Source organism: Strongylocentrotus purpuratus, unplaced genomic scaffold, assembly GCF_000002235.5.
Source record: "Strongylocentrotus purpuratus isolate Spur 01 unplaced genomic scaffold, Spur_5.0 spur5_scaffold_6, whole genome shotgun sequence".
NCBI lineage: Eukaryota > Metazoa > Echinodermata > Echinoidea > Camarodonta > Strongylocentrotidae > Strongylocentrotus > Strongylocentrotus purpuratus.
The window spans coordinates 44,994,814-45,022,538 of NW_022145612.1; the positions used below are offsets into that span (position 1 = coordinate 44,994,814).

General features: G+C 38.9%; 1 protein-coding gene across 1 annotated transcript in view; it reads right to left on the reverse strand.

Moving 5' to 3' along the window:
• LOC593676 (mothers against decapentaplegic homolog 6) overlaps nucleotides 1-19,473 on the reverse strand; it is a 36,071-nt gene extending 16,598 nt beyond the window's left edge. The window contains exons 1-3 of the mRNA XM_793145.5: nucleotides 18,344-19,473; nucleotides 17,878-17,931; nucleotides 16,334-16,438 (exon numbers count right to left, since the gene is read on the reverse strand). Of these exons, the coding sequence (XP_798238.2) occupies nucleotides 16,334-16,438; nucleotides 17,878-17,931; nucleotides 18,344-18,767 (583 nt within the window). The 5' untranslated portion in view covers nucleotides 18,768-19,473. The remainder of the gene's footprint in view (nucleotides 1-16,333; nucleotides 16,439-17,877; nucleotides 17,932-18,343) is intronic.
• Nucleotides 19,474-27,725: the final 8,252 nt, after the last annotated feature.

Consider the following 27,725-nt stretch of genomic DNA (forward strand, 5'->3'; position numbering starts at 1 on the left):
ATACATGATCCAAGTTTGGAGAGAATCCATCAATTGGTTCTTGAGATAACGCGATCACGAGAACGGGACGTACGGACGGACGGACGTACGGACGTACGGACGTACGGACGTACGGACGGACGGACAACCAGAAAACATAATGCCTCCGGCTACTTTGTAGCGGAGGCATAAAAACTGATCTCAGAGGGGTGCAGCACTAGGTGGCAAAACACAATCCTATTTCTTGTGTTATTTGCGTTCTCAAATGATGACATTTTTTTGTTCAGACTTTTAGTTTTGTCAAAAATACATATATTTCTTTAAAAAATAAAAGGTAAGAATTTGCAGACAGGTAGATGGGATATTATAATATATGACAACATCAACATCTAATTCAATCACGGAAAATTTGCTAAGGGTTTTCCTTTTACAATGTAATATTCATCATGTGTGCACGTGTCCATGTACATGAACACAGAGATGAAGATATCTAGAACGAGGTGGTCCTGAATTTTACATGTTCATCAAGCTTACATAATGAATCCAACCTTTCTCCATTCTGTCTTCCTAATCACTAACAAAACACATTTCACTCTGTTGCATCGAATAACACAGCTCATCCTTGCCATTTCTGTGTTTTTTCCCTCAAATCATTTAATATGCGTGCACACACAGAATTCCCCATGCCTCCTAGGTTCTAAACATGCATACTTCTTGTCAAACAGTCGTAAACTTTACGACAAGATCTATTGTTGAGAGATCAGCGCATAATAGGGGCTTCTTCACGTTAGCCTGTATGCAGCAGTAGCTTTCCATTTTTACCTTCATGCACCTGGGGGGGGGGGGGGGGGGGGGGGGGGAGCTGCTCTAGCTCTGGTGTGCATTAATTTGTGCGTATTAATTCTTGCAGCAGCAGCACCTGTGTTATGGAGCGGTTGGGTAATCAGGTCAAATACATTTCATTTCTTCATCACAGGAGAAAACCAGCTGGATGCCAACCCTGGTTGAACGTTTATTCACGGACTGAGCATCATCAACGACGATGCATGAAAAAAATATCAAAAATATTTCATCACTTTTAATATGCATACAGTGTATATCATGCCACCGTTTCCTGTCTAAATTTTCTGCTTTAGACTCGCATGCTACTCGCCTGACTTTCAAAAGCTAAATTTTAAGTTATAGGTGCTAGCTTTCCTATAGTATATGTATTATTTTGTTTCCCATTAAAAATCTTACAGGACTGATAATTTGTGATCACTTTCAATGACCAAGTTATTCTCACCCATAAATGTCTAACTCTAAATCTTCAGTAAACAAGAATAGGATCATTTACGCCGACAGCAAAATCTGTTGGGTCTTTTTTTTCTCACTCTCTGGACTTTGTCGCAACTACCCATAAACACACCCTCAAAAATGATGGTTCTTGAAAAGAAAAAAAAATTGTTGCAATGTAAATGGACTTACAATAATGTAGGCAAAATGACTTGAGGGGCTTTGTTTTAGTGTAGCGCTCGAAGGTCAGAGGTCATGCATGGAATGTATAAGGTTACAGATTCTTAAGAACACTGTATAAACACAGAATTCAAGTGTTTGAAGTGGTTTGTGGTATTCCAAATGAACATGGAAATGGCTAGCAGCCCAGGGCATTTTTTGTGTTTACTTTACCATCAGGTTATACAGCAAGAAGACACATTTGATTATGATTTTCTTTTGGTATAGCAATGCATGAATACTTTATACAGGCCCGCATGTAGGATTCCACTGTATACACTATGCAGAAAACATGAAATAACCTAGTAACTTCATGCAAAATGAATTATAATACAAAGTGATGACACAGTTATCTGCAAAACGTATTACTAGTATCTCAACCAAAATGGTAAAAGCATTTTTTCTTCCCATCTTTTCGAACAAAATTACATCTGCATCTGCGAATGCAGTGTACATGTAGACTGCATTTAACTTATATATTCTTTCTTCCCATTATGGAATGTCAAAACATATGTACATTTGATTTCCTCCTCTCAGACTTCCATATTTGACCTCATATTCCCATCTTCAATACCAGACTATCTCCAATGAACTTGGGTGCCAGGGCCCCAAAGTCTCTCCTTCTATCCGTCTCTCCTTCTATCCGTCTCTCCTTCTATCCATCTTCCTTTCTAATCTATCCCTGCAATCTACATGCACTAGCCCTTCTCTCTCTCTATGCATCTCTTTCTTTCCTTCTCTCTTTCCCTCTCCCTCTTTCTCTCTCCCCCTCTATCTATCTCTCTCTCTGCTGTGGCAATGAGAGAAACCTGCCCTGGAGCATCTCCAAATGAAAAAAGCACCAAGTCTCCTCCAAGATTGTTACAAAAACATACAGAAAAAAAAAGGGGAAAAATGCGACAGCCATTTCTGCCCTGGCCCCACACAGCTCGCCAAAATAAAATAGCAGCTCCGTGCACAATCATTTGCGACATGCAGGTCTGAATTAGATTTCGACGTGGGGGGAATATATTATACATGCAATCTTGTGCACTCGCATGGCGGAGAAAAGGCAAAATGGATGGATAGGGTGGATAGCTAAAAATTATGGAGAGGGAGGGAGCCAGAGAGGGGAGGTGAAGAGAGAGAGAGATGGAGATGGACTGGGAGAGGGACAGAAAGAGAGAGAGAGAGAGAGAGAGACGGATAGAGGGAGGTGGATGAGGAAAACATGTGTAGATGCCGAGGCACACACTATACATGTAAATATACACACAGGAGAGCTACATGTATAGCTAGCTATGCTTTGGACAAAGCTGACATGTATTTTCTTGAAGAGGCACGGTGTATTAGGAAAACAAACCAGCATTTATCTTATATTCATCAAAACCACAAAGATAATAATATCTGTGAATGTAATGATATTTATGGGTTTCCTTCTTCTCAAATTTAATTACACTTTCAGCTGCATTTTGCTGGAAAATGAAAACACTGACTTTTTAGTTTTTCTTTTCACAAAACCTGTTACCTAGCTGAAAGCATACTGATTATGCATTTCATTGTACGGCCTAGTAAAGCCTAAAGGCTGCAATGTGTGATTTTTATGCCAACCCTACATTTATGTAAATGTACAAGTTGCAAGAGTTCATTATCAATCCCAAAAATAATAATTGAAGGCATAAAGAAATTCCTCAAAACTATTCTAAAAAAGGAAATTGTATACTATACAATTTTATAAAGTAGAATTTATGCATACAACCCCTTGTACAGGTACATATAGTGATTGTACATTTGGTAATTGCACTGTGTTACCTTGGAATTTGGGCCGCAATTACGTAGCCTATGGAAGCATATTTGCACTTAGAAATCTTCACTCTCAATGGATGAATTTATTCTTTAATGATTTATAACCACAGAGTGGCGGAACTAAGATCAGGTTTTATCGTCCTCCAGCCTTACATTTGTCGCTCTCCTGCATTCGTCAGAATACCTCAGCCGTATCATCCCATTCAATATTTGTTTCATTCAATTCTGCTCTTGTATTCTCCGTCCCATTGTAACCGTTCAACTCTTATCAAAGTGCACTCTAGCACCATACAATCTTTTATTCATTTCAACCCGATACTGTATATATCCGTTAGTGTTGCCAGATAATTTTTCATCATGTCTTGTGTGTATTGTGAATTTTCACTTCCAATGCCAATTAAGAGAGGAAAGCCAGGGAAGATAGATCTTCATGGAATATTTTGTATTTATAGTCTTTTACATTTGCCTTTACTATGGAAAATGGACATATCATCAATAAAGGGGAAAAGATGAGAAAGAGAGAGAGAGAGAGAGAGAGAGAGAGAGAGAGAAAAGAAGATGAATTGATAAAGAGGGAGAGAGAGAAAGAGAGAGAGAGAGAGGGAGAGAGAGAGGGAGGGAGGAAGAGAGAGAGAGAGAGAGAGATGGGAGGGGGGCTTAGTCAGCTAAGAATGGTATGAAGAGAGTAAATCCATGCATTCCTGCAGAGCACACTTCTCAAAGAAGTCAGTGCACTGCCAAAGTTACTCTTGCATGATTCAATGTTTTATCCCAAATTCTATCAGGATTTTTTTTCTCCATCAGAGGCGAACAAAACACAGCAGCCACAGAAAAAAAAGGAAAGAAAAGAAAGAAAAAATTGAAAGAAATGGATGAAAGAAAAAAATGAGAATAAAAGAACGGGACAAAAGAATTGAATGGAGAGCGGAAGTTCAAAGTGGGCCGTTGTAGCAAATTTTTAACACATGACCGACTCCAAGCAAAGAAACCTTAGTAATATGCAGTCTGAATGCATGCATGCGAGGGGCCTTCTGATGAAAGGGAAAAAGAGCAAGAAATAGCGAATGAAAGAGAGAGAGCACGCCAGGGAAAAAATTATTGTAAGAGACTCGGTAACAAACAAGCCCATGGCGCTACGGCGACGCCAAGGCGTATCGGCCAGGCTGAATGGTTCGTTCTTTAACCATTGCTGCAAGCGCAGCTAAAGGTCAACACAATGTCTCCGAACTCAACAAAAATGCATGAATTTATTTTGTCACATCCATTTGAAGGAGAGGGAGAGAGAGAGAGTGAGAGAGGGAGGGAGAGAGAGGGGGAGCAGTAGGGGAGAGCAATGCCCTAGCAAGGATTGGAGTATTCCTTTCATTCTCTTCTCTCCTTTCTTCTTTTATACGCTCTCTTCTCTTTTTCCTCGATCCCACTCCCCCATTGCATGAGGTATGTCATAAAGAACTTTGAGCCAACTGCCAAGGCACTTCTTTGGGTCCATATAAACATCACCTGAGCCCATTCATCATTTCGGAGTTGGACAGGAAAAGAATAACAGCATTTGCACACTGATGTCATGCTTAAGATGTCATAAACATGACAACCTTCGCCTCTGAGTGCGCTTCTTGTGTCCAATTACACTTTGGATTGGACTGAAAGAAGGAACAGGTTTGAGATGCCTATTTATAAGCCAAAAGAGGAGAAAAGTAACTTAGAAAGTATCATGCACCAGAAAGTTTACAATTATTTCTACCTTTCACTCAGCTCGCAAATGTTGCAAACAATACAAATTCCTTTATGAATGAGTAGCATAAAAATACAACGAGGCATCCATGGAGATTTTTCAACACAAACCAGGGATAAAAAGTGATACATTCTTTTGAAAGCAAACTTGAGAAGAGAAAAATTGAAACAAGAAGCCATATACAATGCATGAGCAACAAAAAACATGTGATTAATCCCAAGTCATGTGATATCTCCTTCATTGCATCGGCATAAGCCAAGATAGGATTATAAAAGATTTATCGCCAACTTTGTCATTAGCGGGGATACATTATTAGCTCTGGGTCTCCTGGAGCCTGCCAGGCTGGCATTGATAAGTGCTCTTATCACTGACCTACTTAACCATGTTGACTGATCCAAGACTACAATGTACACAGTAAACATTCATGTCAGAGACAAATACCAAGCTCAAATTGTCGCTACAAGCAAAGAAAAATTCCTCCAATGCAGATTGCGTGGAATTCTTCACGAGAGATAGAATATAAGAATTATCTATCAACTTTTGTATATGACACATTTTACTGTTCGTGTAGGCCTACAAGACAACACAAAATAAGCACTTAGTATATAAAATTGGATTAATTCAAAGTACAAACTACATGTAGTTAGGATCATGAATAATTTGCAAGTCGAAACTGACTGTCGCCGACATGGGCACAGAAGCTATCGTCACGAACTAAGGCCTTATCACGAACCACTTTAAAAGATGCCCTTATATACATGTACCTAATTACCTATAAATGTGTAAAAGAACATACATTATACATGTAGGCCTGCTGACAAAACCACTATGCAGACACAAATTTCAAATGTTACAGCTGGTACATGTACATGCACATGCACAATATGGAAGTAAATCCAAAGAGTTGTACACTTGTACTGAAATGAAGGTATACAACTTGTACATTACATGTACACTACATGGTACACCCAGTCATATACTCAAGCATAAACATACAGCCTAGGCCTAGGCTACACCCAAATTGGAAAACTGCAGCCAACCTCCGCTGCTCAGCCGCTTGCTAAACCATCCATCTTTTCACAACCCTCCTCCAATTTCCAAATACTCCCTCTGCAAATCCCTATGAGTTCTGTATCAATTTCAACGAATCCTGCCAGTTTATTATTCTCCATTATGGGCCTGCCATTTCTCAAGCCATTGGCTGCATTTTTTTTCTCCCCTGTTCTGTACATGTACAACTGCAATACATGTGTGTATGCATTATATAGCCCACTCTGTGGAGGGGAGTAAGAGGTTGGTGAGCTTGGGAGAACGGTGAAAGAGAGAGAGGGAATGATACAGGAATAAGAGAAGAGAAGAGGGAAAGAAAGAGAGAAAGAAAGAGAGGATGAAAGGGAGAAGAAGAAAGGGAGAGGAAGAAAGGGAGAGGAAGAAAGGGAGAGAGAGACCGAGAGACACAGAGAGAGAAAGAGAAGGGAATAGGACTGCAGTCAGATGAAGAGAAGCAAGTTGGAATGCCCCAGAGAGAATATCCATTTCTGATTCTAGCTCGAGTTACCCTGCCACCCTAATACCCAGGGTATACTGGAGTATGTGGGCTGGGGTCAACTGGGGTCAAAGGGCATAATTGATGACCCCAGATTTTTCTGAGATTGCAAAGGAATGACCTTCCTTGATACTGAGGCATGCTTTCCATCTCATTATGGTTTGGCCTCCGAATGGGAAGCAGGGTTTAGCAAAACACAAAATACATATAATTTGGAAGCTATAAAAGAGTAAGACCCTGAATTATAAATTGCCAGAAGTGTGAAATGCTTTTCACACTTCACTTTGAAGAGCGAAGATGTAAACTTATATATACATGTACACGTACATGTATATATAAGTTTACATGTACACGTACATGTAAACTTATATATACATGTACGTGTACTTTCCAAAACTAGTTGGCAATGTGTGTCATAACAATTCAAAAGTTCATGTTAGAAATTTTGAAAAAGACTCATTAATAATGGTTGGTTTAACTTAATATCTCTTCAATGTTTGGTCAATTAAATCTGAATCATGATTGAATCTTGCCAATCAAAATGAACAAGCAGTATTTCTCCTTTCCCTTGCCCATCTAACATGTACATTCTTCATCCAGCAATCCCCTTTATACCATTCCCACAGAATTCTAATACCAACTCCAGAACTTATTTCTTATGCCGTTCTTCTCAATCACAAAGAGATCTAGTTTCAAGCTCTCTAAAGAGGCTTCGTCTATTTGCCCTCTGAAGGCTCTGAGAGTTGGTTTTTCTGCTTCTTTTCCTCTCTAGCAGCTCATTCTCCCCCCTTGCCCTGGCTCCATAGGCTCCACACAAACTGTGTGTTTGATGGACAAACACAGGGTTATGCAAGCAGAGGATTAGACTGAAACCTATTCTGACCCATGGGTTACCTTCTAATGGCTTCTTGGGATCAAGAGAGGGGTGAAAGGGAGGGGGGGGGGGGGGTGTTTGGGCAGACTATGCATACACTGTAGCGCACAGTTTACTTTGTGTTCGTCTGGACTCTTTACTTTTAGTGACAACATGAAAATGTGAATTGAAAAGGATGAGGGTTGCATTTTCCTGATTGCAATAGAACCTGCATGAGTGAATGTGTACATATAAGCCTACACACAATCTTGAGTCTTGAACACAATCTTGTCTATATTATGTAACCCATGCTAATGACAAGCACAAGGTCTAAAGTTACAAGCGTTCATGATCAAGATAGCGGCAAAATGTGCAAGTCATACACTGGTCAAAAACCTCTTTAAAAACTAAGGAAGAGATCTAGGAAGCCCAATGCAAACTACGAAACAAATGTCAAAAATCAAGAAACTATCGTAAGTAAAGCATGCTTGCAAGAACAGCCTGTGAATGATTGGAGGAGAAAGAGATTCGGTAAGGGAAGGAAACATTCAATTTGACTGCTTCCCAGCTAGACCTATTGGCGTGTTAATTGTAGGCAAACCACAGCCAGCCTGCTAACCCAGCCTATTAGGGAGGTAGACACTCAGTCTCTTGGTGAGGGCCTCTTTAAAGATTCATCTTTCCCTTGTTGCGAAAAGAGAGATTTCATTTCTTTATCATGTCCACATACAAATATTTTGTACAAGTTGGTAAAGCACAAAATGTGATTAACCTACACTAGGAAACTGTCAACATTGAATTTCAGCAATTACACTGACAAAATATTTAAGATGCAAAGCCCTGCATGATTCAGATTTTTACAGACAAAATGTAGTCTATTTTTTTTATAATAAAGTTGTTTAATCAAGACCTCACAATCATTAGACAGTCTACATACAGCCTTACGGGTACCCTTATTTTATTTTGATGAGGGAAGGGGCAGGGGGAAGGGGCAGGGGGAGGGGGACAGAGGGGGGGGGGGGTTCTATATGAATGAGAGGCCATCACCGGATAATACACAGGGCAGTGCCTTCTCCTCGAGTTTGTGTTTATCCAATCTCTACTGTATGCAGCAGCATCCTTGTAAAAAGACATTAGCTATGTTCACTAGACAAATAGATGTTAAATGCGTACGCACATACCTAATCTTCCACAAACATTACGCATGTTACACTACTTCCATCTTGTGCATGTAGCCATGTACACGTACAAGCAGTCTACAAAGCTATATGAAAACGGAGGGGAGGGGTAGATATTTCTTATTAGGCTAAATTTGGCTGGGAAAATAAAATCAACAACGGGGAGCCTTGAAGACTGGTCTAATTCAAAGCACGCTCTTGCAAGTGGAGAGCTCGTTTTGAAGGCATGGCATGCAGCATGCAACGATTTCAATTTGGGTGAGCTCAGCTCGGTGGGAACTTGGAAGGGAGGCAGGGTCGGGAGATGTCATGGAAAGGGGCGCCAGTGAAACGGAGGAGAGGAACAAGGTTAGAAATATAACCTGTCGTTTCTTAAAGATAAAACAAAGTGAAATGATAGATGCATAATTATTGTATATCAATCAAATGAGATAGCTAAGGAAATCAACAGGCATACAATCTTTTTCACATCAGTGGCTCCTTGCCAGTGTTTTTACCTGATAATAACTTTCTTAGAACTGGAGAATGAGAAATATGGATCTTGCCAACACCATATAACGGTGATTGATGGAAAGTGACCATGAAAGCCAAGGACGATAGAAATACTGGATATTGAAATTAAATTTACTGCACTTAAAAGTATGTCCATGGGAAAAGTTCATCTCTATAATTCTAAATATTTATTCCATCCCGTTACAAGACGAGGGATCACACAGAGATGGCTAGCATGTACTTGACTGCTGGGTCAAATACTTGGAATACTGCTCGCTCTGTACTACCACTACCATCATGAAATAAGCCCTTGTCATATTCGATGATGCCAAGTCGTCCTGAAGGTGGTCCCCCAGAAGTGCGGATGTATTTACTCCAGGAAAGGTACAGGTATTCTCAGGAAAAGAAGATGATCAACGAAACAGTAGTGCGTTCTCAGGGTTCTCTGATAGGTATGAGGGACACCCATCTGATGACATAATCATTATATCACCCAAGCCAAGGGGCTGCACGGGCATACATGTACATGTGCAAACATGAAAAAACATTGACCCCTTCGGAATGACAAAAGTTTGGTGCAAACTTGTGAGATTGTCATTCGGCCTACATGTGGGCAACAAACAAACATACATACATTATCTCCCGCTGAAGGTTAATAACAAAATTAGGGGTATGTTCTGTAAATGTTGTTGTTTCACAGATGGACATTTAAATATATATAGATCCACATCCTGTTTATGTCAGCATTTAAACTTGAAAGATTAATCAATTCAAATATGTTTTGCAAAGAGAAGATTCTGAAGATTGCACGACATGATCATCCCTACTCTAGCCAGAGTCTACATGAAAGTTGAAACTTCTTTTTTTTTGGCCTAGATATACATTGCCAGGACAGGAAGTAAGATTAATGCAATAGTTAAAAATGGGATGATTCAGGCTCATATAGCATTAACCGCCATTTTGATACCGTACTTGCCCTAGACTAGTCATTGCGAAACCTACATGCAAGTGTCATTGCAAAACCCGAGTCTCCTTGTATATAAACTGCAGGATGGTAAACATATGAAGTATCTTTCCAAATGTTCCCATTGATTCTCATGCTAGAATATGCTGACAGTGGAAAATGTACCACCAACAAATTTCTAGAAATCTTGAGTGCACAAGTATATTTTTGTAATTGATGTTGAAGATTTGTTCAGCTAAGAATGTGACAAGCTGGTCTCATACACACTCATATTGCCTACTGCCTCTTACGATTGGCAGAATTCATCTTGTCATTCTCTCTATAGATGTTCATGTACAACCAATACAGGCACTGTACACTGAGATTTATGTATCGTGCAGAAACGTAATATCACAGCTTATACATTTGTATGCTTGCGTTCATACCGTCAATAACAGCAATGAGATGCTCTTTGCAAACCAATCCAGAGCACTGGAGATCAATATGGATACATTAACATGTGTTTCCGTGAATACACACTCTCTTTCCGAAATTAAAAATAACTCCACACTGCAAAACAACTTGGGAACCACCCACTGAAAGCCCCGTACAAACAAGGCCTTCAACACCTTCCAAAACACCTTGCTTTCTCTCTCCCCCTTTTCACTTTTGTCATTAGCAGTATAATTAATCAATATGCTCAATTAGAGACAAATAATATAGTAATTGCCAGTACATTGGTTCATAATGCAATGAACACAATATACACGTACACAGCTTCATGAAGCAAGTGCTTGTATTTTTAAAGTGTGAACTACAAGTTCAGTTGTGGGCCACTTTTCCTCTCTTGTTCTCAGTCAGTTCTTTTTGATGACAAAAAAACACACAAATCAAACAATTATCACGGTCCAGAGTTCAAGTACGGGACAAGTGCATATAACAGCTACTGGAAGCACTGTCCCTAGTTTGAAGGAGAAAAAAAAAGCATGAGAAATCAAATTGAGGCTGCCCAGAGTACCGTAAGAATTCTATGAAATTGGAATGAGTAAAGAGGTTATAATTTCAACTTTGAACAAATTTAAGTCAAATAATGTCACAGTAATAGCAAACATTACTTTTGGCCTCAAAATAAATGGTTCCAAATTCCATGCTCGTGTAATTTTCAGCACATGCCAGCAGTATAAAGACATACTGGCGTACAAAAAAAGCTGGCACAAACTTTCATTCAACTTCTCCAGTTATATTTTTCAGAAGGGCAGAAACTACAGCTAGCCGTTGCCTCATTAATCAAAGCCTACATCTACAAAGATGAAGGGTGGAAGGGGTAAAAATGGGGAAAAATAAATTTGTAAAGAGAGCCCAATCTTGGGTTATGTATTTTATGCCCCTTGATACTGTCAGGCAGCCCTATCCCGCTGTACAGGGCCTTCAGCACAAGTATGTCTTGAGTTTGGGCATATCCCTTCTGTAAATATTTGTCGATCTGAGTTGGGCCTTCAGAGTGCAGGGAGTATTAAGAGTTAGCATGTCAAGTATAAGTCCGGATGTATAATGCCACACTCTAGAGTTGCTGTACAGATAGATGGGGGGGGGGGGGGTGTTTCTGCTAGATCGTAACAGCGATTACATGTAGCTGACCAGCATGTTGGGGTATAGGCCTACATGCACATGTGCAGTTCACAGATACCGTGAACCATTGTATCTACATGTACATAGTACTGATGTGTAAACAGCACATACAAGTTGTACATGTATATGTAGGCCTACCATATTTTCCTTTCATGTTAAATGCCAGGGAAACGGCTTTCCTATAAAATATTGGTTTAGCTTCAGTTAATGATTTACTGAAAGTAAAAGAATAAAAGTTTGAGCAGATCACTCTGAACAATGATAAATTTTGTGATTGTTTTACAAGTCAACCATTTTTGAAAATGATGGCTTAAATCCCCTAGCAGGAGCACCAACATTATGTAAAACTCATCAAAGCTATAATTACCCACATCTCTCGCAAAACTGATCCACGAGCATGCTTTACCACTTACATCTTTTTGCAATTTTATGCATACTCAAAATTGACATTTTTGGGTGAATGGAAAAACCTTGTGCATGGAAATTTAAAAGGCCACAAACGCAAAATATCAGGCAAAATACATGCAGACCTGGCCAGATCTGTACAAAAGCAGCTTCTGTAAGTAAGCCCACTTCCTTCTAGAGTACAATCTACACCAATTTTTTAATGTCATCATCTTGTTAGACTTTTGTTAGACTTACATGTTTGATGTAGTTTTGTCAAGCTGATGAATAACTGAATTATATTCTTCATATTTCTTGATGCACTGTGTACAAATAGATGTAGGAGGACTTCATTAATAAACATACACTTATTACGCTAGCCGTAGCACTGGCACAATATGACCTGGGCAACGTATTGATCTCGGTACACTGTAATGAGAAACGACATTGCAACTACAAGATCGGCTTCAGAGAGCTTACAACGAAGATGCCTTCACTTTCCCTCGGCAAATTCATCAGAAATCAATCTCCACCATCTTCTGCTCGCTCTCTCTCTCTCTCTCCTTCTCCCTCTCTCCCTTTCTCTCTCTCTCTCTCTGTCCTCGCCAGTCGCCAGGTCATAAACATTGCATACTACGCCAGCTCTACTACCTCCGTTTTTCCTCCCTGCATCTATAGTAGATGAATTGAAGTGAACGAGCTTCACCCAACTGAGTGTGCATTTGCATGTTAGGCATAATCTAATCAGCATTCGGGAGAAACCAGGACAACACCAAGACGTAGTACATCGCATGGTACTTTCTCTCCGAATATGATTATCATTTTACTGCATTTCAGTGAGGGGTATCTTTTACCTTGAATCCAACAACTGTAGTCTGTAACTCTGTATCTCGCAAGCCTTGACAGAGAAAAACAGTAAATGCAATTCTTGCATATGAAAATCCGAAGTTCATTTTGTTCAAGCATCTACATGTACATGTACAAAATGTAGGTCTTTTGAGTTTTTAACTTTTTACCCATCTTTCTATAATCTATCCTTGTCATTATCCCTTCTTCCCTTCCCTCTCTCTCTCTCTCTCTCCCTCTCTCTCTCTCTCTTGCCATTTCCCCTCCACGATGCGAGTCTCATCTGTTGTCCACTAGACCCTGCTGGACGCCAGCTCTCCTCAATCAATGCATTATCCTCCGCATAATAACAGCCTCATTAGTTTGGGCACCAGGGGAGTTTTGACTTCCAAAAGAGGGCTAGCCTCCGTGACATCAAAAGAGGCTCCACAGCGGAGCACAGTCAGATCAGGCCATTATGGAAAAAAGATGCGCCATTGTCGAAGCTCAATGAGCCACACACTGCCTCCTTTTCAATGCTATTGCAGAAACTCACAATGTATTGTAAGCAGGGGGAAATATATAAAGGGAGAAAAGAAAGATCCAAAATGCACAGCTACTCCAGAAAGTTGCCCCTAATTCCTGGCCAATCTTTAGTCTTCTGGAACCTATTCTTTGCCTTTCTTCAAAGTTGAGGATCAGAAGAAAAGAAGGGTGTACTATTCACCATTGAGGCCATGAATGTAATGACTCCTCAAATACCAAAATGGAGACAGAATTCATGTTGTTGGGTAAAGAGCGCCTTTATATGCACCCCACCCCCATTCAAACGCCCATTATCCACTTGCCTATTCAAGCCTAAATCCCCCAGTAATAAAGGGGTCGCCTTTGTATGTTTTACTTTTATGTTGCAGATAAGCTGTTCATTTTGGGATAGAGGTAGAGAGAGGGTCATTTATCATGAGTGTCCTTGCAGGAATGTAGTGTACCAGGTTGTGGATAGTAAACATTTCAACTAAGAGGACAAGCAAGGTTCCCCCAAACTGCATCCTTTCACATTACAAAATGGAAACCAACCTTGCTACATATAATTCAAGAGCATGATATGAAAACAAACCATTTCCATTCAGACTGCTACACATCTGTTCAAGAAAATGCATGAAAACTGTCTTACTGATATATACTCTGAACATGTTACTGACATTGCTACAGTATGTTTATTGTGCTGTACTTCCTTTTTTTCTCCAAATCAATATTTATAATTAGGACAGGCTATCGATTACATGATTTTTTTTTACATCCCTGGTGAAATTAATTTTTTTTTGCTTTCCAAACCGGTAACAGTAACTCAACTTCTATCCTTCATTATCCTTTCAGAATTACAGTGAAAGTAGAGATTCTAACATTAAAATAATTTGTTCATGTACAATTTGGAAATCAAGTGAAAAGACCTAAAATATCATAGCGATGAGTTATGTTCAGGCTCATAGTACTGTTGCTATTTCGAAAGGTAACCAATACACAATCAAAATAGCTCTCTCTACAAGACATCTCCAACCTTATCAGCAGAAAAAACAGTGGCATGGCCACCTTCAACAGCACAATACACATTTCAAAACCTGATACATTATGCATGCCACAACCTTTACAGTCTGCCTTGCCTACATGGACGGTGGTTCATTCGTTCGTTTAAACATGCGCGTGAGCTGAGCTAGCTCAGTGACCTCTTTGCATGTGCCACACACTGGTGAGGTTCAGTGTGGAGGCATTGTGGAGGCATGGTGCAGGTGTGAGGGCAATATAACCAGTAATCAAATCCCGGGGCTCTATGAATGGGATGAGCGGAGGCGCCAATGTTATCCCTTCAATCCAATCATGAACATACGTTGTCACTGAGCATGTGTCATCGTGCAAACCAAACCACACACATTTATAATGTACGGCAGCAAAGTCGTAGGCAAGCTCAAATGCGATTTGGGAGGAGGCGTGACTGGGGAAGCTAAGGAGGTGACAACTTGTTACTTTTCAATCATGATTCTAGCCAAAAGAATAGATGAGCGGGTTTTTAATGAGTTTTGTTAAGATCTTTTCATTCCAGGGCAGCTTAATGTTCTGATATGTTTTAGGAGCTTAAGCAGATATTCCTTTGGGGAAAATACTTCCACTTAAACAACATTTTGTGTAGATCCACTCATTTTCAACTGAGCTATAAGAAATTGCATGGTAAAAAGAAACAATCATGGACTAAAAATCAAACAAACAAACAACATTCAAAGGCAAAATATTTGTTTATCTGTATGTTGTCCTACCAAACAAAAGATTTCTCTACAATTCATCAGTTTTAATGTTTATATGGCAAAACCTTCAATGCAACTATTTGTAAGAAAAATATGTACATGTATACCTAGACAGGAGTCACAGGACCATGGTTTAGTGCAGGCTTTAAGGAGTATTAGTACAACTATGTTTAAAAGAAGCCATATCATGATACAACATCTTTGTTAGCACGAGCAAAGGGGGAAAAAAATCATCAGTTTACTCAAATACTATCAAGCACATATGTGTCAATGTAACAATCAGAGCTAAATCAAACAATGAGGCATTGAGAAGACCACAACCAACAATGGCAGCCCAAATACCAGATTCTGTTTTGTTACTCTAGGAGGCCCTATTCATTCCTTTCAGAGGCAGAAAGATCACAAAGAATGAGGGAGATAGAGCAACAGAGAGCCAGGGACACAGAACACTTTAGAATGGGGAGTTGGTATGCTGTTTTAAGCGTATAGGGGCTGCCATGATGACTACAACGACCCTCACTGAGCCATACGTAACAGGGCTACAAACATTAAAAACCTGGCAGAATGATATGCCATGCAGATGGATTACATCAATAATAATGAGGGTACTTGCAATAAATATTATATATCATTTACAATTACATTATACACCTGTAGTTTTGAATTCTTCATATCTCTTTCAAGCTTTCTGACTGATGAAATTCCATGCCATAAATTCACAAGTACATCAAGTGGTATCGTCTCAAAGCAACAACAAGGAATACACAATTGCTAATCAGCTAGTAGAATCCCATAATAACATCAACATCCAAAAGCTAGATTAAACTTACATTAAAAAAGATCTTAATTGATGTTGAAAATGGAAAGGATGACCCTACTGTGCATTTGCAACAGTGATTCTTCATTTGGTGCGGCAATCCAAATTTCAGATTTTACTCATCATATGACAGATTTTTTTTTTAAGGAATGGGCTAGTAACGCTAGTTTCCAATTTTCTTTTTAAAAAAGGTGCAAATTTTATCTCTAATTATATGATATGATATACCACTCATCAGACTAGGCAGACACAATCAAATTTAGGCCAAATCTTTGATCATTATACAGGGTTCTTAATCAGATCTGAGAATGGTATACCTGAAATTCCAGAATAATGGATGAAAAATTAGACTTATCAAAAGGGAGGGATGACTACATACCTGATGAGTTGGCATAAGGCTGTCTCCGTTCAGTAGGTGTGTTGCCCGTCTCTGTGCTCTGCCCAAATTCAACGGGCGATGTGACTGGGGCATCTTCTTCAGTTTCTATCGTCAAGAAAGTAAGTTTCAAACAAAATATACAACATTAACAACTAGGTAGGGACCAGGTCACACCTTTTACTTGGAGAACAGCATTTAGTTTTTCAAAAATTTCATTACAGAGCATCAATAATACCTGTATGTAAATGTTTTATTAGCTGTGCATGATGTACAAAGGTCTCTGTAAAGGTTGAGTACAGCATATCAACTGAACAGAATTTTTAAAAAGTGTCCTGAAATGTAGGCTTTATTTTTCAAGATGTCAGCAGGAAAAGCACAAATTTCACAACATTGAAGAACCAAAGTAGGAAAAGTGTACATCTTCAGTAAAATACACAACTGGGGGATTCAAAGACTTTGAATATGGTTCGTTACATTATAAACAATTTTGAGAAACCCTGAAGATAAATGTGTAGACTACACAGGCAGGCCTACAACTTTGTCACACAATTCAGAAAGATATGAATTGATATAGTCAAGAACATGAGCATTTTTCAAGTAAACTCATGAATTTTTTATTTGTTTAAATCTCATTTGGCAAAAGCAAAAAACATCATGTATTGCAATAAAGTAATAAACCAGTTATGGCCACAATCATAGAATCTGAAAAATCTGGGACCATCTGGGACCATGTTCTCTCTTCTTCTTCTTTAATAGTTAAAACCTACAATGAACACTTTTCATCTCCTAATGAAAGTATACTGGAAATGAATGTATGAGCATTTTTCCCCCAACAAAATTAAGTCTAATTTCAAACTGAAAGGTTAGAATATGCCAGTTTACTACAATACTCGATCTGATACTCAAAAAGAGCCCCTCCCTTTCTCTCTCTCTCTGTAAGATGTTCATTTGCAACGAAATATAGCTCTGATCTAAAATGGTAAACCATTGAGAGTAATAGATACTTAATGGCATGCACATAACAAATTTATGACAGCAAATAAGTGATGCATATATTTTGACAAACATCAGAGCTATCAAATTTTAGGAGGATTTGTTATTTTCATATTTTTGATGTTGGTAATGTACATGTACAAGTAGATGTTTGATGTAGACTTGACAAAAAGTTGGAATATCTTCATGTTTAGTGTAAATATAAATACAATGGCAATCTAAGAGCAAGACTGAATGTTTATGTAAAACCTGAAGGCATCCAATCTGAAATCAAAGTCTTTTAGATGAACAGAAGATTGGACAACCAGTTAACTAATTACATCATTTCCCTACATTTTATACTACTTTATAAACAATTCTCTCATAGTCATACCAAATATCATATTTTTCCAAGACTAATTTGACTAATAAATAGAAGTTTAGACGAGATGTATTGCTTTAAAACACAAATGTATCTATTTTAACATCACATGTATCATATCCGAATTGTTTGGATTTGCCACTTGGCCTTGGGACAGCAAAAAAAAAAATTAGGTTTCACCCATTCATACCTTGCGTTTTGGACCTCTCGAACGCAATTCTGCTATAGGGTGGTGGTGGAGACTCTGTAAATATGTGAAAGAAAAACAAAGCACAAGTTGAGAATAAGAAATAAAAAAAATCGTCATTGAATGAGTAGCACCGCCATCCTAGCAAGCGCGACTGAATAGATGCAGTGTAAGTGCGTTAATTGAGGCGAAAGGCCCGGGTTGATAAATACATAAATACAGCGGCGCCATCACGCTAAATTGGATGCGAGATTCAATAGAGGCCAGCCAGTTGCGCAGGCAGCATTCAGGAGTACAGGCGCCGTGCCATGGCCGCCTGCATGCATTGCATGGTCAATGCCCACTGCGTGCATGGAGGCTAAATTAATTCGTCGGGCCTTGTTGAGATACATAACAATGCATGAGAATGAGATGTATTGATGATTTCGTGTTTATTTACAATTGATTTACATTATTTGAGATCTTTTACCTGGTCTGCATAGACGGCTGATATGGTAGGGATTGCAGCACACTGTTCCTGAGGATTCCTCGTCGCCTTGTTGGCTAATTTCGCAGCAAAATTTGAGCCGTTTGAGTTCGCTTCCATGCTTGAGTTCTGGCCAACGAAATAGCTGGCAACATAAAACATGAGGAGCAACGGTCCTGCGTCCAAGTTCCCCTTTCGAGATGGGGACACAGTTTGTATGAGTCCCTCCACGACTCTCCAATGCCTCGAGCAAAAGCTCGAGTTGTTTTTCCTTGAGGCGTTTTAGGAAGCTGTTGGCGGCTGCTTTGAGGTCGGTCTCGGCCTCACTCTCCCGGTCGGCCGAAGACCCACTATCGTTACCGTGTGTACAGCCCACACGGCTCCGCAAAAGTCGCCGCACGAGCGCAGACCGCCTGGACCTGAACATGCGACATGCGCTGCATGCACACGATGCATAGCCCACAGACTCGGATGAGAATAAGCATTCCAGCGCCGGAGAAACGGCGGTTTTCCTCCTTAGGTCGCTCGTTGTGGCACTGGCCAAAACGGCAAAAGAATACACAACAGCTCCTTTGGCTATAGCAGTGACAGCATACAAGGCCGATCAAGCAGGCAGCGAAGCCCGTCACCGCACCACTCCAGCATGTGTATAAAATCCAGCATCAAACGTTGAAAAAACGATGAAAATCCACACAATTCGTCGACGATTAATCAAAACTCAGACAAAATACGGCAGTGCATACGAAGACAGCTCACAAAATTTCTCTAGTGTAATCCACTGAATACAGTTTACGGTTCTCCAGATGCCTATACTTATTATTCCGTAACTAGTCCGGTAGAGAATACACAGTATACACCAGCCCGTCCCGTCGCAATAGAGCTTACTGTGCAGTATAACGAAGCTGCGCGAGATTTCGATCACAGGCTCACGATTCGCAAAGATGCTCGCTGTATACGCGAAAAACATACGAAATTTACTACTCTCTCTGACCACACGATTACTTCTACGCTGATTGGTTGACTTGGGTCATGTGGATGTCTAGACATTTTGGCGCGGCTCGAGTCTGAAATGATTGTTGAGCAAATAACTCGGCGCTTTGCCAGCGATGGGACTTCCTCCCTCTGCGTCGTACAAGGCACACGCCTAATTACTGGGAATAAATTTTCCTCTGAGCAGTTCATTTGGTTAAAGAAATCAATACTGAGGCAACTGTTCTCTTGATATGAAACATTACTTAGTATATCGAGGGTAGAAATGCTTCATGACTCCTGTTTTAGGATTTAGGACGTGTTAGTTTGTTCGTTTATTTCAACGTAGCACATTATGCGATAGAGGGGGAGCCGCGGTTCCGGTGTCGCTTATCTTCTCTCTCGTGATTGGCGAAGATAGATCATCGTCGGAAACCCAACCTACGCTTTATAACTATCAAATTACCCGTAAATGACTCTGAGCCGCTTTATGCAAGGCGACATCCAGGCAGCGGGCATAGTGCGATTCGTAATGGTCCAGTAGGCCGCTACTCGGGCGCCTGCCTCGCTGGGCTGTTCCGCTAGCACGAGGGGAAAAAGCTAGTAAACAATGTGACGCGTACAAGCAATGCACATGAAATGCGAAAAATGGCCCAGAAAATATCGCTTGCTTTGAATTGCAAGCGCCTACAGGGATGGTATATCAATCACACACAACGATGATGTGATGGGTTTGTCTGATGTCTCGAATTAGGGGTATGTTGAGCATGAATGTCATAGTGCAGTCGGGTCTGGCGAGTCATTTACACCTATTTGTTTCGGATCTCCCGCTCAGGTAGGCACGCACCTGCGATCAGCTGATTGGCATACGGACACCTTTTCTTGGAAGCCCATGTGAATGAGCTGACGCCGATGCATAGCATGAATGAAATGCAATGTTTACAAGTGTGCGATGCACCACGTGCTTTCTCGTCAAGATTGTATTACATTCGCGCGCGCGCACATACGCAACTCTCAAATCACATGCGAGATAACTAGGCCCACTTTGAGCTCGAGGGACATCACTTTGAATTTGATAATCAGTTTTTAATCCCATGTTTTCAATAAACAAAATAGGTGGATATATTTTACTCACAGCCTAAATTGAAATTAAATATTGACATGAAAGATGCAATTCTTTGTAGACTGTAAGAATGCTGATAATTAAGTGAAATAATAGGACAAACTGCTTAAGTCTTGCCTTTTCTCGGGCCGTTTCGGGGCCTTTTCTTCTTTTGGATTTAACATGGATGTACCTATCCTTTGTGTTTGCCGACATAATGCGCGCAGCATTCTTTTGGGGGCAGGTGAAAAAGTTCGTTCAACTTATTGTTTACATTTTGCGATAGCCCATCCTCCATTATTCATTCTCGTTTTTCTGTGTCCAATTTTATCTTTTTCAAAATAAATTCCCATTTCTAGTTTAATGATTGGTTATTGGTTTGGCATTAAACTTGTATAAGCTAGGTGTAAATATATTGTAAATTTGGGTGCATGAAATCAAGAAAGTACAGCAGTTATCTTTAGTTTTGGTGCTCTGCTCATAATCAAACACATCATGATGTTTTTGTGGTCTTTTAATTGTTTTTCAAAAATCCCATTCATCTTTTACTGATGACGTATGCTAATAGCAGTAGGCCAATAATACATAGTAGTAGTAGTAGTAGTAGTAGTAGTGGTGGTGGTGGTTGTGGTAGTAGTAGTAGTAGTAGTAGTAGTAGAAGTAGTAGTAGTAGTAGTAGTAGTAGCAATGGTACATGTAGCAGGTAATGATAGTAGTTGTAGTAATAGTAGTCATTCCTGTTCTTGTTGTAAAAGTATATGTGTCTTTTCATTTATTTATTTAATTAGTTAGTTAGTTATTTATTCATTCGTTTATTAATCATCATCGTTATTATCATCATCTAGACCAACATAACTCAGACTTGTTATCATGATCACACCGTGGCACGTCGAACACAAATGTTCTTACTCTTCGAAGGAGTATTTAAATCACTGATTAATCAATAGTCTTTAAATAATAATTCGTTGTATTTAGTAGAATAATCGGGTAGTAAATATTTGAAACAGCCTGAAAACTGAAGGAGTAGTAGTAAAGTCGTTGTTCTTGTTTTCGGAATATAGGTATTAATTCATTTATTTATTTATTCATTTATTCATTTATTTGTTCATTGATTTTTTTTTTATCCTCATCATCATTATCATTATGATCTAGATCAACATTTTTAGTCCATTCATAGTAGTTATGTAAATGAACTTTTACAATAAAGTAATAAAATAATATACCCAGGTATCATTATATTCTTTATATGAATACTAAAATGCGAGCAACAATGGGAACTCACGTGGAAATAATACATTTACAAGAATGTATTCATGTATAAAGGAATGTTATATTGTTAAGTTAAAGAAATTTTGGAAACTTGCACAAATCTCTTATTCGCTTAATTGAAGTAGTTTCTTCAAATATTACAATGCTCTTGTTTCTCTCAAGAAGGTGTTACTTTGTGGTCGAATTTATTAATCATTGCTTCAATGAATCTATTTTAAAAATACAATCCCATTTTCTGCAAGTAATCTATTACACATATAAATATACTTTTATCATGAAAATTAATACAAAATGATTTATTTCGCACATTTAATTTAGGTTAGGTATTCCTCGAGGGTTAAAGTAATTATCTCCAGTGAATTAAACGAACTAGGTCTACTTTTCAAATTGATAGACTGAATCGCAACCTGAAGTAAAAATAATTTGGTCCTATTTCAACGGTAATGTATAGGCGTATTGTAAATTATGATCATTGTGTTTCCAGGTATCAGCGATGTTGCGTTTAAGTTCAACCTTACCGGTCAGTATATCTTTGAACAAGTGGAAGGGTCCATGTACGGTAACAAGACTACCGCTGTTCAGGCAGGAGTAGGCCGCATGAGGGAGACAATTGTTCAAACTAACCGAGGGGCGGAGATGTTATACATTGACATTAACCCTCAGCATGCCACGACGATTGTATGAGATTGCTTGTAGAAAATAGAGACAGTGATAATTATTTTGAACCTCAGTTGATTCTGAGGGCGTTTCGATTTTGTCTGATATACTATAAAATAGACTTAAAAACAACACTCTGATCACAAAGGGGAGGGGTGATGGTTTCAATTAAAACTTGTGTATTGTTACGTCATAGGCCTATGTATATACATATATACATACAGATGTTTAAAGGTTCAAGTCGAGGCCAAATGTCTGTAATTTTCCTTATGAAACAGGCAGTTAAGAGAAGAAAACCTACAGAACAGCATTACAGAAAGTCGCAGCGTTCTTGTTGCTTTACGCAAACATTCTTTTGCCTCCTTTAGGGTGCTTAGATCTCTCTCGTATTTCTGGGCCACTTCATTTCGACGTCTGTCGTTTGTAGTACCTGCACTTCAAATTGTCAAACGTTCCCCTTTTACCTCTTCTCTCTTTCTCTTTCTTCTTCACCCAAAAGGAGTTCTGTGCCAGAAAGAGCCGACTCGTTTGACCAAGATTATTGAGATTTGAGAGACGTGTACTTTCGATTTCTGGATCACAGTTTATCTCCCGACACGTAAACATTCTGCCGAGCTACAGGCATGCCAAGAGCTACCACAAGCTCCAGAATTCAACCTATATTTCAAGATTTTATGTCGTCCTTATTTCCGTTACCTATCGTCTATGCCAATGCAACCGCCCCCCCCCCGTTCAGTTGCAGATAATGCGATTGTTGAATAAAGATAGAATTAATTTACTTCAATGTAAAAATTCCACGATCACCGCTTCTTTTCCTAAAAGAAAAAATATAATATAACATACATTTTAGGGTTAAGCAAGGGGTGAAAAGATTTCACTTTGAACAGTGGATGTTTTCCTTGAGGTACCAGTCATTTGGTAATGGCTGTATGGTAACTTTCAATAGAACAGACCCTACAAAGGAAAATTGGGTGGGCCACCCCCCCCCCCCCCCCCCCCCCGCATGTGAATAAACGTCTAACCCAATCCTTAAATAAATGTAATGCCATAACAGATAGACAAATACAAATTCAATATATATTTGTTTAAATTCTGTTCACACATCATCAAAAAAACAAAAAAACAATGTAACTACCTTTAACGAGTATACCCGTCGTAGCCAACCGGATACATTTTGTCATCCAGTATCAATTTTGGCACTTGTTTTAAAGGTTTAAAGCAATTTAGGATAACTTAGGAGTCACAAAAATAGATCACCATCCATGCTTTATAAGACTGTCGCTGGCCATAGATTTGAGCATGGAGTTTTTAGCCTAATAATAACTCCTTGACTCCCAAGCAGCCTAACTAAACAGTCAAAACTAACTTCTTGATTATTTTCAATAAACAAGAAACGTAACCAAATTAATATAATTTTTACAAAATAATTCGATTTTATTAAATTTCATTCTATTTGATGACTGTCCTCCAATTATCCTTTGGTAGACGTTGTGAAAAATCAAGGGATTGCCAATCAAACCTGCAACAAGGAAACAAATTTTGGGATATTTAATTCAGGCTGTAATTTTTTTTTTCGTACGAAATGAAATAGGTAGATATATATATATATATTTAAATCTAAACGGCATAAAATTTCGACAGATTTACAGCAAAAGAATAGTTGTTTATGTCCAATAGTTCAATGAGAGACCGTTGTACTGTATGTTGTTATTGGGTGCCTTTCGTAATTTTCCTTGGGGACAATGACAAAGCCACAAGTTTGATTTGGGGGAAGGGCGGGCATTTGGCGGTGAACCCATTTCGCCATATTCCTAAAATGTTTGAAAAAATAACAAGTGATCCAACTGAATATTACTCAGCTAAAATGTAAATCTACTGAATGATTGTATTATGAGCTGCAAAGTAGAATTTAATAACTCCTTCAGGCTTTTATTTATAAAATAAAATAAGATGAGGAAAACGATCAGACGTCGAAATCTGATAAATACCGTCGCGTCTTATATTCAACATGACTCTTTTTTATTTGATATTCAGTCCATTTAGAGTCATAACTACAGGTGACATGTATTTGAATCAAATAAGAAAGAAATTCCTTTTATTGTGAAAATAGTAGAGAAGACGACGAGGAAATCCGTTTTTGTTTGCGAATAAATGATTATTTCAGGCACGCATTGCAACCAAAATAAAATTGTGTCCGAATTGGGAAAAGGAAACTCGAAGTTATTTCACGCTTCTCTCTCGATGTTCTAGTGGTCATTGACCCGGTTGAAGTAACTCTCTGATTGAATTTCACCGGGGGGGGGGGGGTCCCGATAAATGTTGAAATCAATAGATCTTGCGGGGCCGTAAACAGAAACAGTAACCGCGAGGACAAAAGAGTAACACCCAAAGTCAGGTTTGTTGAAATAAAGCGACGATTCAAAGAGTTGACTCGTAAATAAGGCGCCCGCTTTCAGTTCCCGTTTCAATGGTAATTATGAGGTTGGTTATTTGATAATTCTGTAAAACATTGAATAGGAATCATTCTACCATGATTCAGGTTAAGATTTCATGATGACCATAATGATAATAGGTCTATATCGAAAACAAAATTCATTCACGTGGAACACTGGTTTCATACTAAAACTGAATAATAATATTCTTTCTGTATGAATAACCATTACTAGATCTTAAATCTATAAGTCAAATTACAAAAGAGGCGAACTGCGCTGAATATAATTCATTCATAACATTTTCAAACGGTATCAAATTGAAGACGTTTATATCTATTGGCTCATCTTGATATCGAATTACCTTTAATTGATCTATTTCACTTATCAAATTTGCTACCGTTTGTCGATTTGATGAGCTACCAAGCGCCAGTCTCTTTTATAATCAGTATTAACTTTTAAGGACATCGGTAAGCACAACTAATTAGGACCTAGTATAGAACTATCTGTCTCGCCACATCAGCGTCTAACTATCACGATAATCTTCTCCTGTGCGACAATATATATGCATAGACAATTCGATTTACCAACTTGATAATTATGTTAAGGTACAATCCAGCTATTACACTTTAACGGTAGTAATCAACGATTCCTCTGTCAACGTTTTCTATCAAAATGGGCCGTTATATCGGTAATTAACCGCCCGGGGGTGTGTGTTATGGGGGTGTTTTGGCCTGCCTTTGATGGAGGAAATGGACTCATTTACACCGTTTTGCAACGATTATTGTTTTGCAAGTGCAATAATTTGACTCCGAAGTGTTCGGAATGGTCACTAAGCATACATTCTTTCTCCTCCCCTCCTTTGACCTGTAGATTATCAAGCAAACGAGGAGACACGACGTGGATTAGGTGTAACAAATATTGAACTTGATTGAGAACAATCCATCCAGGGTTGACCAAATTAATGACCGTTCGTCAGTTTCCGCTACGTTTGCAATTTTTTTCTTCCTAGACATATATACAAATCGCCCTAACGTGAAGCGAAATTATGACAGAACTCCATTGACCCGTGTTTGAGATTGTTTGCAATCCTAAACATGTTTCTATAATATCAAGGAATTATTATTTTGCATGAAACCTCAGTGAAAAGAACACACCCATCATTCTCCTGTTGATGGACTTGTTCTTTCTCATATACACCCGACCTTATTATACCGGTGCCCCCTCCATATATCCTTAACCTATTCCATTCATTTATTCACTTTGATTTAAAATATATACTACCATGCTCACTACTGACAATGCTCCATCCCCTATCACTATATCAGCATGACCAGTGCTAGTTACATAATATGAAAAACTAATACAAATATGACGATTTTCCTATTCTTTATACACGAAAATAAGTGTAAATGTTCTTTTAGTAGATAACACTACTTGTTAAATAAAAGTATGCATAAACACTGTGAAAATAATCTAACGGCCAAAATAATGCACTAATCTGTTACTATATGCACAAAAACACAGAGAATACGTCTCGTTTCATGGACGAACAATTTGGCGTGTTTAGCGTTTTTATCGAACTTGCTTTTAATCAGCTTTTATCGTAATTAAGTCTCCGACATGAAGATAACAGGGACTCCATTCGACGCCACCTTCTATCGATTAGCAATGGCTTGTGTCTAATCCCTTAAGATGACGTTAAAGAATCATTGATTGATACGAGAGCTCACTACGTCATGGATATATAGATATACCGAGTTTGAGTCGTTCAAACATATGCGAAAAACGTGTTGGATATAAACGTCGGGTAAAGAATTTAAGAATTTTTTGTTGGTTTTTTTGTTGTTGCTTTTTTGCTTTTCATTAAATAGAGAATATGTTCGGTTTTATCTTATGATACATTATCATTACATACTGGATTTCCACAATCATCTGTATAGTCAGCATGCTACAGTATGTTGCCTAGTTAATGCGTATTAAGATTTGTTTTTGATGGGAAGGGGTTTTATAAATTGACAGCCCCACAGCATGAATATCAACTTCACGTTTTATTGATTTTTGTTTCTTACCTTGGCCTTCACAGGGAGGGGGTGGTGTGTGCTAGCTACCCGATACTGGATACACCACTGCCATTATCATATTTTTTTCCACTGAGGATCATCCATCAGATAGGGGTGTGTCTGATAGAAAATCAGAACGAACCTTACTTTTCACACTCAAATATTTAAGATGCACACAGTCATGTTTTACGAGGGGAAATAATGAAAATGAGAATAATAGACATTGTGGTGAAAGGCGATGATCTTTTCCCTGTATACTTGAAAATGGGATGTATTTTCTGTTTATTTGAATCTTCATGCATATAACGTGAGCCTATTTCTTTTTGGTAGAAACAAGGCCCTTTATATCGACGGTAGTCTTCTAACTGACAATGCAGCCCCGCATATAGATGAACATACAAATAAATGAAAAATGAGAGAAAGTTGCGTAGTATTTTGATCATGGTCAAAGCACAAATAATTTTTAAAAAATTATTGCATTTTAACCAACGAACTAATTCATGTCTTCAGGATGAAATTAAATTAATGAAGAAAAGAGTGTGCTCATCTCAATCGTGTGACTGCCGTTTACTCCTGCGCTCAGCTCAACTGATGATTTTCGTGTACATCTAAAGAAGCAGGTTTGGATGACAACATTCAGGTGTCTTGCCTTGCTCTCTCATGATTCGTGCAGATTTCTCACAACACATCCATCTCAATAATCTCTCTCTCTCTCTCTCTTTCTCTCTCTCTCTCTCCCTCTCCCTCTCCCACCCTCCCTCTCTCTCTCTCTCTCTCTCTCTCTCTCTCTCTCTCTCTCTCTTGCGTTGATTCACCGTCGGGTCATTGGCCTGCCGTGGTGTCGACTCGGCGTCGATCGGAGCTCGGGTAATACGACCCCTCTAGTGACAAGAATC